Source organism: Tachysurus vachellii, chromosome 21 (assembly GCF_030014155.1).
Source record: "Tachysurus vachellii isolate PV-2020 chromosome 21, HZAU_Pvac_v1, whole genome shotgun sequence".
NCBI lineage: Eukaryota > Metazoa > Chordata > Actinopteri > Siluriformes > Bagridae > Tachysurus > Tachysurus vachellii.
This window is the reverse complement of record NC_083480.1, coordinates 7,109,640-7,128,205: the sequence shown is the minus strand read 5'-3', so window position 1 is coordinate 7,128,205 and position 18,566 is coordinate 7,109,640. Positions and strand designations below refer to the sequence as shown.

General features: G+C 37.2%; 1 protein-coding gene across 3 annotated transcripts in view; it reads right to left on the bottom strand.

Moving 5' to 3' along the window:
• The window catches only part of csmd3b (CUB and Sushi multiple domains 3b), a 406,848-nt gene that overhangs the window by 276,880 nt on the left and 111,402 nt on the right, over nt 1-18,566 (bottom strand). For all 3 annotated transcript variants that reach the window (XM_060897477.1, XM_060897478.1, XM_060897479.1), the window contains exon 4: nt 16,222-16,416. In XM_060897477.1, the coding sequence (XP_060753460.1) occupies nt 16,222-16,416 (195 nt within the window). The remainder of the gene's footprint in view (nt 1-16,221; nt 16,417-18,566) is intronic.

Genomic DNA, 18,566 nt, shown 5'->3' with positions numbered 1-18,566 from the left:
GGCTGTACTGGTTCACCAGCATTAGTCGTTTCCGTGCAATCACCAGAACCATCACGGGTCTCGTCTCAGAGAGCGTGCTTTTCCTACACCCACTTTTATTACACTTTTCCATTCGGTTCTTCCTCTCTCTCTCTCTCTCCCATTTATTTTGCTTTGTTCAGGCAAAAGTATACCTGCCTTAGTCAACATATCTACTCTGTGATAGGTGTTTAAATGGAGTGTCAAGAGGCATAAGGAAACCTTTGATAGATCGCATTGCAATTAGTGTCAAAGCAAAGGGAACCCAGGAAAAAAAAAAGGTCAAGCCCTAGAATAAGAATTTTTATTCATTTGCTTCGCCTCGCTGCCCAATACAGCCTGAGCTCACACAACAGTTCCCACGTTCGAGTGTCGACAGCTGCAGAGGATACGTGGTTGATGAGCTTGAAGTAACTATAGCAGACACTCCATAACAAAGTAGTTTGGAGAATCCTGATCATCATCAAAGGCAGGACCAAAAGCCTTGGTCTCCATGGGAAGACAATAGGATTAGAAATGTTCGTGGAGGCCTCTGGCATTGGAACATCATCTGTTGTTCATTTCAAGTCGATCGTTTTTTTAAAGCTCGCTTTTCCATTAGATGCTCATTGGGGTTTCGCTTTCACACGAATGAATATCTTTTTCCTGCCGGTTCTGCTTTTGATCTGCAGGCAAATATATTTATCCATTATAATCTGATGCTTGCATTTAAATCATTTTATCAATCTGTTATTAGCAAATTCCTTTTTTTGCATATCCTATGACCTACATCACTGATCTACGATTACATTAAACCTAAAACAACTACTGCAGCACACCACACAATATATTATTATTATTATTATTATTATTATTATTATTATTATTATTATTATAAGTAGTAATAGTAGTAGTAGCAGATTACTGTTATAATTAATAACATTAATTTATCTATCTATACATACACATCTATCTACTTTATGCTTTGCTCAAACCCAGCTGAGTTTAGTTCTAAACATTCCAAAAAGAAGCATAAATCATGAATATTTAATTATATACCATTAAATAAAAAAAAACAATTCATCTGAATTCATAAAGTGCTTTTAAAAAATGATCTTAAAGCAGCTTGACGGAGTTCTTACTAGCATAATTGCTAATGTTTACTTTAAAAGTAGAACTTAGGAAAAGGTCGGTCATGTCTGTTTTGGCCAATTTGTCTGAGGTCGCTATAGACGCTATTTTCTTGCCTTCTTGTCACTGTTACAGAACTAATGATAGATTTGTACAAGGTCTGTTGCTTGCTTTCATGTGTGTTCAAAATCATGTCTCAGATTTCAGTGCAAAGCAATTTAGAATATCTCCCTTATAGAAATCTTAGAAATTCACTCCATCCATATGAAGCTTTGCGAATATCATTAGTGGCCATTGCCTAGAACTTTGACGCTTTTCCACAAAGCCCAGGAGCAGATTTATAGCCTGACATTAAGATTATTGTCCAATGTGCACATCATTAATGTGACTCACACTGGATTCTCTCTCTCAACTACAGTAAATGGAAGTAACATGTCTAGTGCCAAAAGGATTATTAAACCTTTTTTCTTTTTTTCTTATGCATAGGCAGCACACACTGAATATAATGTCATTAGCGCATGGCAGAGGGAGATATGGTTTATCCACCATTTACACCTTAGACTGAGGCTTTGATTTCCCCACTAAAAGTGAGTTAGGATAGAAAAGACAAATAACACTCTAAATTGGCACGGTTGATGCATTAGTTTCTGGGACGTGTGCTTTCACTGAATGACAAATGACAATTAAAAGTGATGAGTGAAATGAATATTGAATCGAAACGTTTAGAGATGGATGGCATGTCTATCCTCCAACAAAGCCAGCCAAGTCAGAGTTCTCTCGCCGTGATGAAAGAGAAGCCTGAATGAGACTTTGATGCCTTTTGTCTCAGTAAAGATTTGAGTGTGTTCATCAGGTATTAATGGTTAATAATCAGAGCTTCTGATGAACAGATATGGAAATGAGTTCATCCTTTTCTCTGTGACTGTCTTAAAAAGCTTTTATGATTGAGACGGACTGTGACAAATCAGACTGAAAAGTCAATGGATGACATCTCATAATATTTCTCAACGCGGTTTCCGAGAAAAAGAAAAGAAAGGAGAGAAGAAGAAAAGAACAGATGGGTGGGTACATGATATATTGGCTTTACAATGACAGTGATAAGAAATTGTTCTTCTCATTATACACAGTCTTCAAGCAACAAAATAATCGCCCTGCTCCAGTGGAAGATTATCTCTTTAATCTGTCTAAGACTGATTAACTTTGATAAAAAAAAAAAAAAAAAAAGAATATTCTGTAGACATTTTTATAATAGTACAGCTTCAGAGTTGAAGAAAGCACAGCAGAAAGAAAGTTGTGATATATGAATTGATAGCCATTAAAAAGGAAAGGTGTTAAATCAAGCAAACAAGGCAGAAGGAATAAAAAATGAAGGCATTAAAATGACAAACATCCACAGAGACTTTTGTGCCTGCTAAATGAAACTTTCTTCAGTTAGAAAAAAAAAATGACACTTCTGTACTTAAAGTGAAAAGGTTTAGTGAGTTCCCCAGATCCACAATTCTTAGATTTCCTCCGGGATCAATAAAGTATCCATTCATCCATCCATCCATCCAGCCACCCATTCATCCATCCATCTATCTACTTTAGATATTCTCCTGATGGACATTCCACATTTCCAAAGCCAGTTTAATTTGCAGAGGTGTCCGATCTTACCTGCCAAAGGCCAGCCTGGGTTTTGCTTTTCTTTCCAATCAACCAGGAGCCACACCTGATTCCACCTGTTTAATCAGCTGATCTTTACTTCTAATAAACTCAGACGTGGCTTCTGCTTGGTTGGAATGAAAACCTGCCCCACACACCACTCTTGGATGCTCGCTTGTGAACACTATCCACATGTCTGGCTCAGGTTGCACCCAAATAACCTTAATCCAGTCAGGGTACTCTTAGTGTGTTTGGTATATTTCATAGGGGTGATTAAGATCAGTATTGGTCTGAACCTCCCGTTGTATCTATTTTTAACATCCTGGTGTTCATTTCACCTGAAGGTGCTGGACTACTGACCGGAAGGACATGAGCTCAAATCCCAGGTACACCAAGCTGCCACTGCTTCTCCCCCGAGCAAAGCCCAAGCGTTCAGTTGTAGAAATTGAATGTAAGTGGATAAGGATTCTCTGAAGTACATAATCTCCATCCATTCACCATGACAAGATCTTAATCCACAAATGAGTTTGAGGAAAAACGGTGTGAGATCTAGTCAGGATCTAGTCAGTGTTGTGATGCATGAGCTCAGTTTGTGGTTTTCTCTGTTTAGAAATCAACCTACATGCGTACCCAAGTCTAAAACCAAGGTGTAGGTAGTGACCAAATGAATAAGTCTGCAAGTACATGAAGCAAAAGTGAGGTTCCTCTTAAGAGATTCTGGGCTTATTCTCAGAAACATGATGTACCAGTTGAGGAGGTTTGGTCATGCTATGAGAATACCCTCTGGTCAGCCACTGCTAGTCACATCCCACTAGACAGAGGACCCGGGGGCAGACCCTGAGCCGGCTGCAAGAAAGATTATATCGCACAGTTAGATGTCTGGGTGATCCTCCATGACGAGCTGTATTCGGTGGCCATGGACGAAGAAAAATCTGGGCTGACGTTCTTGATGTGCTTGTTGCCACAGCAACCACCATCAAGAAAACGAACAAATTCTTTACTGAATGAAGAAATTTTTTACTGTGCCTGATAAATGTAACATCACTTACTGCATGTTTTTCTGGAGTTATTTGTTGCTAAAGTTTCCTTCACAATGCGCATCGGCATCGGAACGCTTTGCTAAGGTGATGATGGGAGAAGTTTTAAAACAGCCTTGACAAATTATTACTATATTTCCCTTGAGGCTCAATCTCTGTTGTAAGCTGTCGCCAACACTTGTGGCTCCATTACACAGAATGAATAAAATGATCCACATTAATTTATCCTTCATATGCTCGGTGTAGAACAAAGTTGATTAATTATACAATACTATTATACATTTGGTTCATATCAGAACATATTAGTCTGAGGCAGAAACATTGTCATTACTAATACGGGCGTGTTGTGTCAAACTAATCACTCATGTTTAAAAGACATGTTTTATTTAAAAACTAATTTTTAATGCAAATAAAAATAATGTACGTGATGAAAGGGTTGTACCCTGCAGCGCAGTTAAAAGTAGTAATGTTGTGTTCGTTTTAAATACTGCATGTAGGTTTTAATATTCAAAATAGCATATGAATATTTAATGGTGCATTCACAAGAAATCTGTTCTGCTCTGGTGCAGTTTGTGTGAAAGCCAGAATATGAGTTCTGCTTTTAAAACTGTTTAGCTAAAGTGGCTAAATAGCGCAGTGGTTAATTAAGGGGCAAAACGTCCTTAGAGGCTTATTGATTCTCTCACTCATGCAATGAATATTTACAGGGATTTTCCAGAAGCACTGCTAAGAGTTCCTGACCTTCAAAACTTCTGCTGTTCTCTACTTTTTTCATTCTTTTCCATCCTGTCTGTTAGCTCAGATAAGTAAATTTATCAATAAAATGTCTGTAGAAACAGAGAAACAGCTGGTAAACTGGTGATGGTTGAGTCTCAAGTCAAGAAGCTTTTATTGTCATTTCAACCATACTGTACTGTATATAGCTGTTGCAGTACACAGTGAAATGAGACAACGTTTCTCCAGGATTGTGGTGCTACATAAAACAAAGACAGGGATAAGGATTTAGTAAGTAGTCTTAGCCACATAAAGTGCAACTGTGCAACCTGGTGCAAACAGTGCAGGACAAGACAAACAAGACAGAGAAGACAGTGCAGGACAAAAGACAGTGCAGACAAAAAGTTACAAGACAATACACAAAAGACAATAAACAGAAACAGCGCCGACCGAACAGTGTAAATACTGTATGTAAATACTGAATGTTCAAACAATATTTTGTGCAGTAATACTAGAATGAACACAGTTTCTTAGCAGCAGGTCCCTGAGATAATGTATAGAATTGTGCAAAACATAGAAAAGGACTGAAATATTGTACAGTATGTGCAAAATGACTGAAATGTTGGACAGTTAGTGCAAAAGAGCAAAAAAGTGTGAAGAAGTGTTTCTTGTGAATTAAATTCTATAGTTTTATATATGTTTACTACATAAAGCTATGTATCTGATTTTAGATGTATTAATGTGGCAAAAATATACATGATTTGTGACCATGTATAACAGACAGGAAAAGAAAATGATACTTAATAATGAGCCACTTGTACTTATAATGTTCATTTGTGCCTTAGGCATCACTGGGGCCAAAATAGTAGACCTCACAGATATAAGCCACATACACTGTTGGAGTTAATTTATATCTGTCTGATTATTGCATAGAAATCTCTCTTTATGTGAGTCCATAAACCGTCACTATTTGGCCAATACTATGTAGAGAGAGCATTACTTTCCCATCACACCATGTGGGTAAATGTGTAGAACTGGTGAAGTAGATAACAGAAACTACCTATATAATTTAAGACACACTGTACAAGCCAGGAACTGCAGTAGCACATTGGAGTGTTAATCCGAAATACTCAGTGCAACGACTTCACAGACTTTTGTGCATAAAGCTTCTTTTTTTTTTTATTCTTCTTCGCAAAATAAGTAAGTTCAGTAAATTATTCATCACTTACTTGAACTCAATTCCAAAGGAGCAGCATGATAAAACACACATTAAATATCTGACAAGCATCCTGTTCTTTCTGTTTTTTCCTACTACAACATATCTAAAAGTATGACAAAAAAAAGAGTTCAAGGTGAAGCCTTCACAACATGCAACTTTTGCTGAAGTCCCCAGGAAACAGCATACACTGGCACAGCAGCTCAGCTTTTAGCATTTTATGTATTTTCGGAAACGATGTGACTTTTATACATCACTTTCATGGCTTCAGGTTTTATGACGGTGAGAAAACCATCCATTACATTCCTAGTAGTCATGTTTCATGTGTTATAAAATGGAACACCTGTGAAATCTTACAGTTTCACCTGTCAAAGATTCGGTCTTCTTGGTCCTTTTTAAATTTCAGATTCCATGAAGAAGTAAGACCCTATTTTTTCTGACACTGTAAACATTTAAACACTCAACAGTAAATCTATGTTTGTTGCTCTATTAAAACATCAGCTACACTCAGTTGCAGAATTATTACAATAAGCAAGGTAAAAATGTAACACAAATTAATTTATTCTCTTCCTGTAATGTCCGGCAATACTGAAGCATGTGTCTGGGTTCTTGGACCAGACCTTCAAACAAAATAAGCAGTTTCGAATACATTTTCTGTATTGATCAAATCAGCCCACGGAGTCTGTCAACTTTCTGTGTGCTGAAATGACTGTTTGGGGTGATTATCTTGTTGTGAGATCTATCTACAGCCAAGATATTTCCCTTCTGCAGAGACAAGCAGGTTTTGTGATGCCATCAATATTCACAAGAGCCCAGGGGACCAGCCATTGCTCATATGTATGCTCATGTATCCGGTTCCTGGAACATCCTAGTAATTTGGAAAATGTTCCAGGCCCCCTGATTGGGCTGGATTTCCTGATTACTCTGCAGTGTTTGAAAATGTCCAGACTGCCAACATGCCTCATCTAATTCACCAGCTCATTAATAATAAGCTTTTATTAAGAATCCATCTATTCAACCATTCCCCCATCCATCCTTTAATCCATCCAACTATTCATCCATCTACCCATCCCTCCATCTAAACATTCATCCATCCACCCAACCATCCATCCACCTATCCCTCCATCTAAACATCCATCCATCCATTTATCCATCCAACTATCCATCCATCCACCCATCCCAACATCTAAACATCCATTTATCCATCCATCCATTCATCCATCCACTCAACCATCCATCAACCCATCCCTCCATTTAAACATCCATCCATCCATCCATCCTTCCCATCCATCCTTCCCATCCATTTATTGCATTGGGTTTCTGCAATCCTGCAATCTCCAGATCCCAAAGTTCTGTCTGATCCAGAGAAGGAAATGCCCTTTCTTAAAGAAGGTACAGTATATGAAGCAGAAAAAAAGAAAAATACATCCTTTCAGAAAAGTAGGTTTTTAAGTGACACTCAGTTTGTGAATGTTATAAGAAAACATTCCCTGCTGACCCCGAAGTCTACCTGAAAACTGTGAAAGTGCTGAGACATGCCAATTGAATTATTCTCTGGTTGAATTCATGTTTCATTGATATGGACTTTTCAGATGTGGAGCTGTCATCAAACAGAAACTGGCACAAATTGAAGGTGGAAATTTGTTAAGGACATAAATGGAATTCAACCACAAAAATACATCTACTGCCAATCCAGCCACCACATTTGAACATTTATCCAGGGCAAGAGATGTTGTAGCATGATAAAGTGTACTGGTAGATTTCAGGAACAGAGCACCCATTGTTAAAAAGGCTAGTACATGGTTTTGGTTAAACCATTCGTATGTAATTATGTCTACGATCTACTTGATAGTGCTTTTATTGAATACTTTCAGGTTTCTATTTCTGTTCATATAAGGAATGAATAACAGATTTGACTGGTATTGCAGAGATGAATACAACATTTACATTTATGGCATTTGACAGACAAATTTATTCAGAGCAACTTACATTTTTATCTCATTTTTTTAAGGGTTAAGGGCCATGCTCAGGGGCCCAGCAGAGGCAGATTGGTGGACATGGGATTCAAACTCACAACCTTTCCGATCTGTAGCCCAACGCCTTAACCTTAACGTGTGCATTTAGAAATGCAGTATTCTTGTTGAATTTTAGTACTGACCTAAGCACACAAATCACAAATCAAAAACCTCTTTCCTCCTCCACCAGTTCATTAGTCCCTGACTATGGAGTTAATAATGGATGAGCTGGTGTAACTACAACCCAGTTTTGCTTTGGCAATTTGTAACCAGTATACACACTGTATGATAGCAATACAAAAATGGCCCTTTTACATCAAATCTTCATAAAGTATACTTTTAAACTCCTAGCAGTAAAAACACCTACATAATGACTTTGTTTTTAACTTGAGTTTTGTTTTGGCTGAATGCGTGGTATGAAATCTGCTGAAGATCTGCTCATAATTTTATGGAGTTTTACTTGATTTTGCGTTAATTTCTGTGACTGCAACATCGTAGGGGAGGATTAAGAGAAAATGTATTGGCAGGTGGATTCTGACTACAGAGAAGGGAACAATCCCATTTCAGACACACAACATGAACCTTTATCTTAACCTGGTGTGTACTTTTACACTTCACAGACTTTAATGTGAGCAAATGTGGCATCACTGTAGAGCATTTACCACATCAATAATTACATTATTCAAGGCTGCCATAAGAAGATAGTAAGCTGTGCACTTTTATGCACCTGATGTATCCGGCAAGTAGTGCCTGGATGGAGTAAGTATGTAAGGTTTAGGAGGTTAGATCCTATTTTAGATCCCATTTTATACAGGACTGCACAAATGCTGTGGGATTGGTTAGAGATTTGCAACTTCAAGAAGGTGGAGCCCATGATCAAAAACTAAACCCAAGGATTTCTACATTTTAGCATTGTGACCTCTTTAATATCAAGCACATGCCAAAATTAGTCAAAAAAACTTTTTTCAAAACCCTGTCATTAATGTTCAAGGGTAAAATTATCAAAAGTTTAATGTGCTTTGAGGGATCCGTTCTTGACAAAATGGGATCATTTGTAGCACTTTAACCTGAATATGTGCGCCAGGAGCTTCCATGCACTCTTAATAGAAGTCAGTCAAAGACACAGGTGGTCATAGCTGGAGGTCTATAGTTTCTATTATGCATAATGATTCAGCTATTATGGATAATTAACCTGACCACATTAATGTCATACATGCAGAGATCATCTTTTTTTTTAAAACTAAAATCATTTTTGCATCCCTCAGCAAATCTAGAGTTACCTTTGCCAAGTTATGTATTTAGATTTGGTCCTTTAGACCTGCAAACCTCAGCAAAAGTCTGAGCATCTGCAACACACATTATCAGATTTGGGATATACGATGATACACTGTGATTCCGACACACTACATATGTATTCTCCATCCAGGCGTTGTGTCTAAAATGCCAAACGCTGTTTTCTAAAAGAATGTTTGCAGAATGAAAAGGAAATGGCCAAAATATGAGACTCCAGATATGAGCCACATTCATTGAATGTGTTATTTTATATCTGTCTGATTACTAGTATAGAAATCTTTTATTATGTCAGTCCACTTCTCTTAAGTTTACTGGCTTGATTCTGTTGACCTCTACCTCGAGTTGCAGACATCCAGAAACACATTTCTTATTTATCAGCAGCAAAGGTTTACTGGCCTGGAGTTGCATACTCATTATGTTAATAAAATGCCCTCCAAGCTTGCCTGGAGGATGTCCAGACACAAAATGCTTGTGTTTGGGGCCACGAAAAGCCACATCGATTTTTTTTTTTTTGGGTTTAAGTCTTTGTTCCATTGTGACTTTATCTGTCCAAATAAAGAAAACATACGCTTTTCCCTGAATTACCATTTAATACATCCGAGTACAAAGTTGCCTCACAGTAAAAAGGCACAAAATGTAATGGTAAGGTACACCCTGGGGTACATGACATGGATTGATGGTAATGCCTCATAATACCGAGGTTAAGAGTCAACTAGGTTGAACAGGCATTCTAAAATCTCGCGCCTTGTCTGAGATACCTGTGTAGCAGTGCTGTCATGTTGATTTCATACTCTGACATGACATCCTGCTCAACACTCCCTCAAGCAACAGTCCACAAAACACACACAGTCAAGCTTCCTTATAAACTTAGAAATTATTTGGACACATCTCCAAGCCTAATTATGTGCATTCGCTTCTTGGGTCATGGTGAAGAACACCTTAACATTTTGGATAATTGGTGTGTATAGGGCCAATTTAAAGGCCACAATTCAGATCAAATTCAAAATATTTTTCTCGTGAGGCCCAGTTGTTTTTAAACGCCCTCACTTCCCCCCAAAAAAAGTAGTCAATATATACATCATACAGCATGATGTACAGCATATATATATATATATATATATATATATATATATATATATATTTGAAGTCGTATAATGCAGAAGATAATACATAATACAGCAAACTGTAAATTGCGAAGAATTGTTTTCACTGTTAAGTTTTGGCTAGCAGGAGATCACAGCAAATCAGCTGTATTTTTAATCTCTGTCCCAAGATCATAAGCATTAACATCACGTGTAGACAATATTTGTCACTTATTTCAATCTTCTTGAAATTTGTTTAAAAAAAAACAAATGTTTTGTATTCTTTTGAAAACCAGAAGCATAATTTTTTACGCAAAAACAAACCGCTAGTTCTGTTCTAAATTAATTCATGTAAATATGGAGCTGAAACCCAAAGTGTATAATTTATTTGCAATACTGGGTTAAATTTAGTATTATTATGCAAGTGCTCACAAAACTCGAAAAATAGAAATGTTTTATGTGAAATGAATGCACACTAAAGTAGAGGTGTGGTTTTAGAACCCAATTTTCAAATGCATTTGCAAAAACTTTAAACTGATTTCATTTTATTTCCTGTTCTGTATGAGCTGTTTTCAATTTCTCTTGCTTTGTTCTTGGCTCTAAAACCTAAGATTATTGAACTGAGAAATGTTTTTAAAGATCAAGTGATTTGGTGAAGTTTTCTTTCTGCTTTTCCGTTTCTCATCGTGTGTGTGTGTGTTTGTGTGTGTGTTTTCTTTGTGTTTTTCTGTTTCTCATGGTGTGTGTGTTTTCTTTGTGTTTTTCTGTTTCTCATTGTGTGTGTGTGTGTGTGTGTCATTTACCTTACAGAATGTGAAGGTGCTGCTTCAGTGCATCTTTTAAACAATATGAGCCAAACCATGACTATTGTGGGATGAAGGAAGAGGCGGGGCTTCCACCAAGTTAATACTGGATCGTCCACACAATTGGAACTGTCAATCATTCTTATGCCCATAGGCTCATCTGCCATTTTTATTAGTCTGACTATATTATATTACTATATAGAGAACTAATGGAGTCCACTGCTCCTATGCAGACCGTAGCAGGTCTGACAGGGTCTTTAAAATATTTATTTTTTTAGTTAAATCTCTTCGTGTGACCCAGTTTGAACACGTCTGCCATAATACATAGTGAAAAGTTCAGTCAATGTTGCTCCTCTGCATCACATTCATTGCTATTCATCTGGAGCTCTGTGAACGTGGAAGAGTTTTAATATCCTGTTAGAATGTCACACATTTGTAGGGTCATGCTGACATTCTGACTAAATATTGTATAGGAACGATTTGTGCACCGTCAACACCCGAGATATTGGAAGATGCAGTCCATTAACCAATTCTAATTGGGAATCAACAATTATCCCTCTATAATTGGAATCCATTATATACTACTCAATGTGCTGGTATACACGTATAGAGGTATGAAATAGTCTGAGAGACTGAAGCTGTGAGATTAAATCCCAGCGCTGCCAGACTGCCACTGTTGGGCCCCTGAGCAATGCCTTTAAACCTAACTCTAACTGCTCAGATGTATAAAACAGATGAACATAAGTCACTTTGGATAACGACGCCTGCCAAATGCTGCAAATGTAAATAGATAATTGGGACAGTTTCTGCTCAGCTTTTGCAACATACACTCCATCTGTGTTGCTAGCAGTATATAATGAACGATGCCCTGTACTGTCCTTTATTCATATACGCATTATACTGTGCTCCTTTAATGTTTTATACGCTGCATCTCAGTCCCAGAGGAATATTTCATCTCTGTTATAAAAGTGGGAAGACAGTAAAATGCTACTTGACTAGATTTTCAGCAAACTGTAATTTTCAAGCCATAGTGCAGTGCAGACAGGTTGAGGTTAACAAGTGGCAAGTAAAATCATTCATCACACAATCAGTGGAAATAAGAAGCAGAGGAGAACAACAAATAATTCCTGAGTGCTTTTAACACCACAAAGCCTCGAGTCTGGAGATTCATTTATTAGCGAATGTCACCATAACGCTGACATTTCCTGATGTTGTATTGTTAAAGCTTTCTTGATTTAGGGTTTCAATGCCTTTTTTTTGTTACTAATGAATAAACTTCTTTTGCTCCTTTTTTTAGATGGAAATCAGGTTGCCAACGAAGCAGATCTGGGTAGACAAACAGAACACTGTATGCTTAGAGGATGCAATCTTTGCTGTCATCCAGAAAAAAAATATGAACAAAAATAAACCTAAAATATAAAGCATCCTTTTAAGTTGAGTGCAGTCCAATATTACTATAAGGGGAAAAAAAAAGAAAATAATTATAGTGCTAGAATTTTGGCACACATTATTAAACTAAGCATAAATGAATAAGAGTAGCATATGTAATATGTGGAGAGAAAAAAAAAAACAGAAAATAAAAAAAATCAAGGACCTTGTTATAGTTTTATTTAAACACCCTTTTTTAAACAGAGCATTTCTTTTCAAATTGATCTGCACTTTAAGAAGGAACATTTTGTCCTGCATTAAGGCAGGTCTGGTGAAGTTAGAGAAAACTGGACCGAAATCTTTGAATACTCGTCCATACTGAATATTTAATTTAAATTTCTGTTTTATTTGTCTCAAAGCAGCTTTAAAAAACATACAAAATAGGGTACAAATAATTCAAGATTAATATTAGACTTATATTTAAATGTGTTTGTATTTATACCCAATGAACAAGCCTGAGGTGACTGAGGGGACTGTGACGAGGAAAAACTCCCTTAGATGGTATGAGGAAGAAACTTAATCAACCAGAATCAGAAGGAAACCGATCCTCATTTGGGTGACACTGGATGGTGTGATTATATTTTTTATAAACACAGGAGAGTGTTAATATGATTAATGTCCTTTATACGGTCATATACAGTTAAATTGGAATTGTTTAACCAGGAGCTCCTAAGCAACAAATAAATTAGCTCATCATCTGAGTTCACTATAGATTCAACACCAACTCCTCTGTGCCGAAGCCTTCGGATTCTCAATGATGGAAATACAGCATATCGTCGCTGTCGGGCGGAAACCTCGTATGTCCAAATTTGGTCAATTTCATATTTTTTCACCTATCGATGCTACTGGTCAGTCCCCACGTGGGTCTGTTATTTTTACAAGTTATTAACCAATCTAAAGTCTTGAAAATAGCTTGAGCGCAAATCTCATAACTCCATTGGACACTTCAACTGTCCACCTCTTCCTCACTCCGCGGGAGAGATTCGCGGCATATTTCTCCTTAACGAGAGTCGCAACGAATCAACACGTCTTCTGAGGTAAATATCTTCAAAACACTGGGCTCAAAGAAAAAAAAAATCTTGACCCCCGCTAGTTCTGGTGCTCGTCTGAGGACAGGAATTTAGCGCAAGACAATCCACTGCAACGCGGACTAAACCCTGTGCACTGCAGATAAGGTACGGCGTTTTTTTTAATTTCCTGTAAAATAACGGTTTTGGAGATACGAGGATTCCGCCTGACAGCGACGATATGTAGAATGTTATTCTGTGTATTGATTAACAGGTTGTTCTGCTCGAATTTACACAAGATCCGTGGTTTGTGCCTGCGGACTTTCTTCTTCAAATCACACTAGAGGTGTCTACCTTTTCATTCAGTTCCTCTAATGCTGTAATGATTTGACTTGTTTAGCTCATTGTCTTGGGAAAAGTTCTCAATCCTCAACCTCTTGGCAGAACCAACCAGGTTTAGGGATGAAATATCCTGATCCTTCATGAAGCCATTAAATTTCACAAGAGTCAGAACCAGCAACAATGAAACATCACTCATACACCAGTGCATTGTAACGTGACTATCAACCGTTCCTATAAATATGTTGATAATGTGAAAGTTGCATCTGAACACAATAAACAATGCCAATTGTAATGTAAATGATTCTGAATAAAGTTCAGGAAGTTACAATGTGCTGCACTTTGTGAGATGTTATTCATTATTTGTCATGGATTTAACTGCACTTAAATGCTGCTCATGTTATACATTTCCCTTCATTACCTGATTTGTGTGGGTCAGCAACCATCTGTCTCTTTTGTGTTGGAATGTCTATGAAAAACATTTTTCCTTCATATGGTAATGGACAGTAAAAGGATTTTACAATTGTGCAACAATATTTTATACCTCATGGAGACAGAGACACTATTTATTCCCAACAATTTATTTCAATTTATCTAAATATACTCTTTAATTTGCAATCATTTTGGCACAATAATTTTCAAAAGAAAATTCTAGCAATAATAGCGGTACTTATTTTTTGAAAGGAAAAAGATAATTAATATCTGTTATTGTGTCAAGAGAAAGTTTTTAAGTGTCTCCTGTTTTATTTAATAATCTTTGCTCATTGTTTCTTAAAAGTCCCAATAATTCTGCAATGACCTTTTACCTCAGCGATTTTATACCTGTTCGACTGCATTTAAAGATTTTTTTTCAATTGAAAATCTATTCTAATTACATTATTATTATTATTATTTTTATTATTATTATTTTTAAGATAACACTTGGGAATATATCTCTAAGAATTTCCCCTTAATCCTAAGGTGCTACCTGATCCCAAATTTCCTGGTAACAATCTTCGGCTCGTCTGACACTCAAACAGTCGCTTTCCTTCTGTTTATCTGTAGTAAGTGAGAAATTTTGATACATAAAACCCTGTATGTTTTCTCCTTTCCCTTTATCCATCCACCAGTCACTGAACTCATATCAGCAACACTTTATTTCCCTTGAGCCTAAGACATGTAATGTACATCGCAAGCCACACAGTCTATTATTCACACTGTTGGCTACATTTTTTTATTGTACATGAAATGCGTTCTATAAATTGCTATTTCATTGACAGTGGGTAGTATCACACAGGCCAAGAGAAATCCCTGTGTGCAGTATACATGCTGGCACATGAAACTGCCTGCCATTCTGACTGTGCTCTGGGGTAGGAAAATGTTCCACTCTGAGCCATGTTCGGCTATTTGTCATTCTACCTCGCCTAACATGGCAATCTGCCCAACCAAAATGAGCATGATGCAAATGCTATCATCTCAGCTTCACTATAAAATGTAGTCCTAGGGACTTCTGTGTAGGTATGTAGTGCTTATTTAAGAGCGCTCGAGGCTAATGGAAATTTTAATAGCTTTGAACATGGAACAACAAATCTTGATATGTTTACAGCAAGAACACACACAGTCTCTTAAGCCTGTTACGCTGTGGGGAATCGGGAGTGCTGGGAGTGCCACGGCATAAATGTCTTTTGACGGCGTATATGTTGTTATAGTATAGAAACATTAGAGTGTACGGTACTGCTTCTGTGCAGCTAAACAATGGATTTTATATAGCTGCTGTGTAAGCTTTGTAATGAGAAAATAATTATTTATCCTTCATACATTCATACAAAGATATAACAATATACAAAAGACTAACTATTTCCTTTTCAGGAATCTTCCCTAATTAATTTCTTCAGCTTTTTTTTTTTATGTTAATATAAAACAGGGAAGAAAAAAAACATGAAAGCTAGCATTCACTCACTAAAGCGTCTAAATACAGTTAGGGTACAAACTCAGCATCTCTAGAACACATTAAGGACAATATATCCTTGATTTTAATCAAATGTTTTCTGAATGTTCGTATACTTCCCGGACTGCAATCGTGTAAAACCCCATAAACATCCTACTAAGGCGGGTGATTGTACACAGATGACTACGGTTAGTGGAAACGTACATTAAAGAACCCATGCAAAGAAGCACACACATTATACATAAGACCATCACACAACAGACATGGCGTACTGCCTTGGTTATCTAGGCCTTTGGATGATTTATCTAAATAAAAGATCTTTGTTTCTCTTTGTGTATAGACTAGAGGAAAAATATGTAGAGAGCATACAGTAAGTACTCATATTACCTCATATCTTTAACCTCTGTACTGTACTCAATATACATTCAGTGCTACATATGAACATTAACATTGTCAAAGCCCTAGAATCACAGAGGACTGTACGCCACTTGCAAAAACACATATACTCACAGATCAGACTCACAAATGCAGTGTATACTGTACATCCCATCATGCAGCAATCACAGTAAGAGGGAAGTGCTCAGTGCTTACCTCTGCAGATGGGGACAGGGAAGTCCCATACTGCTGCATTGCCTGCATTGGTCACGCAGGTGAGTTGGGGATGTCCGTCTAACACGTAGCCGCTTACGCAGCTGTAGCGGATCTTATCCCCAACGTTGAAGCGGGTCCCGTATAGGATTCCTTTAGGAGGAACGCCTGGGTTCCCACATGAGCTGCTCTGCAATTCTGGGAATGAGAAAACACATACAGTACTGTAACCAAATCTGCACCAAATACTCAACTATTTTACCCTGCATTAGATCATAATTTAATAGCAGCATATATACAGTACAGAGATGTCTTTAATTCCACAGTCAAAAGATCCACATCGGAGTACAAACCAGTCACACTACATAGGTTAGAGTTCAGTAGATATTGATGTGAGGACAAGAACTTTATTATATTCTCTGACTACATTTGGAAAGCAAGCAGGCTTTAGCCTAGAGCAAATTTATTTTCACCCTAAAAGACAGAAAAATCAACATTCGGTCATCCTGTTACTTATTTAAAACAGAACTTTCAGGCTGTATAGATGGTTATAATTATATTACTCTGCCAAAAGCCTTTGTTTCCAAAAACTTTTTTTTTCTTGGTCAGGGTAAAGAGAATCCAGAGCCTATCCTGGGAACAGCAGGATTGAGACCAGAGTACATCATCGATGGTAGAACAGTCGATCAATGCACACAATCATCATACACACACATACACACACACACACACTTCTTCTTAAAACTTAGAGATACATTAGTGCAGCCAATCACTAGGTTTCAAACCGGAGACCTTTATTTATACTTACTATTTTTATTATTAAAAATCCCACACGTTAGTAAAACCTTAACAGTTAACTTTATAAAATTTCTTCTATAAATGCTATTAAAATCCTGGTAATAACCATTAACCTCTAACCAGCAGTTATAATGTGGGTACTGTTCAGTATGTGGCTGAATTAGCGCTATAAATAATTATTGTAGCCTCATTGTAGTTTTAGTTTTATTTTTCATTGAAATCTAGATTTATTTTTGTCTCACAGCATGTTTGCCACGTTGCTTGTGCTGCAGCACTGATCCTGGTCGAGCTTTTAGTACTCGTCATCAGGACTTCATTATAACCCAGGCATTTTAGGGAGCCTCATCTAAGAAAAGCACCAATTTGAGCTTTTAAAAGACCCCCACATCAGGTCATTATATCTGGGAAGCCAACAAGGTTGGCAAAGGCGAATAAGGGCTGTCATAACAATGTAGACATTAGCAGAAGTTAGGAGAGAGCCAAGACCACCCTTAATAGGTGTAGTGTGTGTTAATCTGTGAAGCACAAGCCAAAGGGATTCATTTTCGCCTCATCCCTTCTCATCCTCTTACAGAATCTTTAATTAGGATTTTTAATCAGCAGCATCATCATTGTTTACCATGGTAAAACAACACCACAGGAACCAGGAAAGCAGCCAGAACATGACTAAATTCGCATGGTTGGAAACCAAACACACGTCTGCATCGAACCTCTCAGGCTGGTGGGCTGCGCATTGAGGTGGAATATTAAAAATGCTGCATGCTAGAGAGGAGGACTAATATGATCTAGGTACTGGGGAAAAAAAACACACATTAATAAAATATATTGTAATATAATACTGGATAAGGGTGATAAAGCAGTAACAATAAAGCAGATGAACGTATTAATCAAGAACAAACTAAAATAACAGTAGGCTAAGATAGGGGCCGGTGCTTTAGTGTGCCTCTGAGCCACAAGCTTAACATGTACAGAGCTGACATAAACACCTCCATTATAAGCATTCATTGCTTCCATCTGACCTTTGCCTTTTCTCTTGGGACGTACAGTGCCTTGCATAAACATTCATCTTCCTTTAATTTTTCCACACGTTGTATTGTTACAACCTGGAACTGAAACGGCTTTCCAGTGTAGTTTGTAGATTATTAACTAATAAATGTTTTTTTCCCATAAATAACAATGTCGCCATCAGAAAATTTTTTTAACAGAATTTGTAAAATTGAAGCACCACATGATTTCTATATTAGTGTATCAAGGTCTCGGGATCTCCCATTACATAAACATATGAAAACAACAAGCTTTAGGAAAATATCTAGTGAAAAAAAAAAATCTCACAAAGCACCATTATGTCTATTATTAAAAAATGAATAGAATATAATACAAACATAACTGTGGCTATCCAGCAAAATTCTAGGACAGGTTCAAGATGGAATTAGTCACAGGGAAGAACCAAACAAGCCAGAAAGGTAAGGGCGTATTTTGCCTTGTGTCTTTGTAACTGTTCACCAGTTAAAGTATATTATTATGGGACAAATATGGGACAAATAATGCTT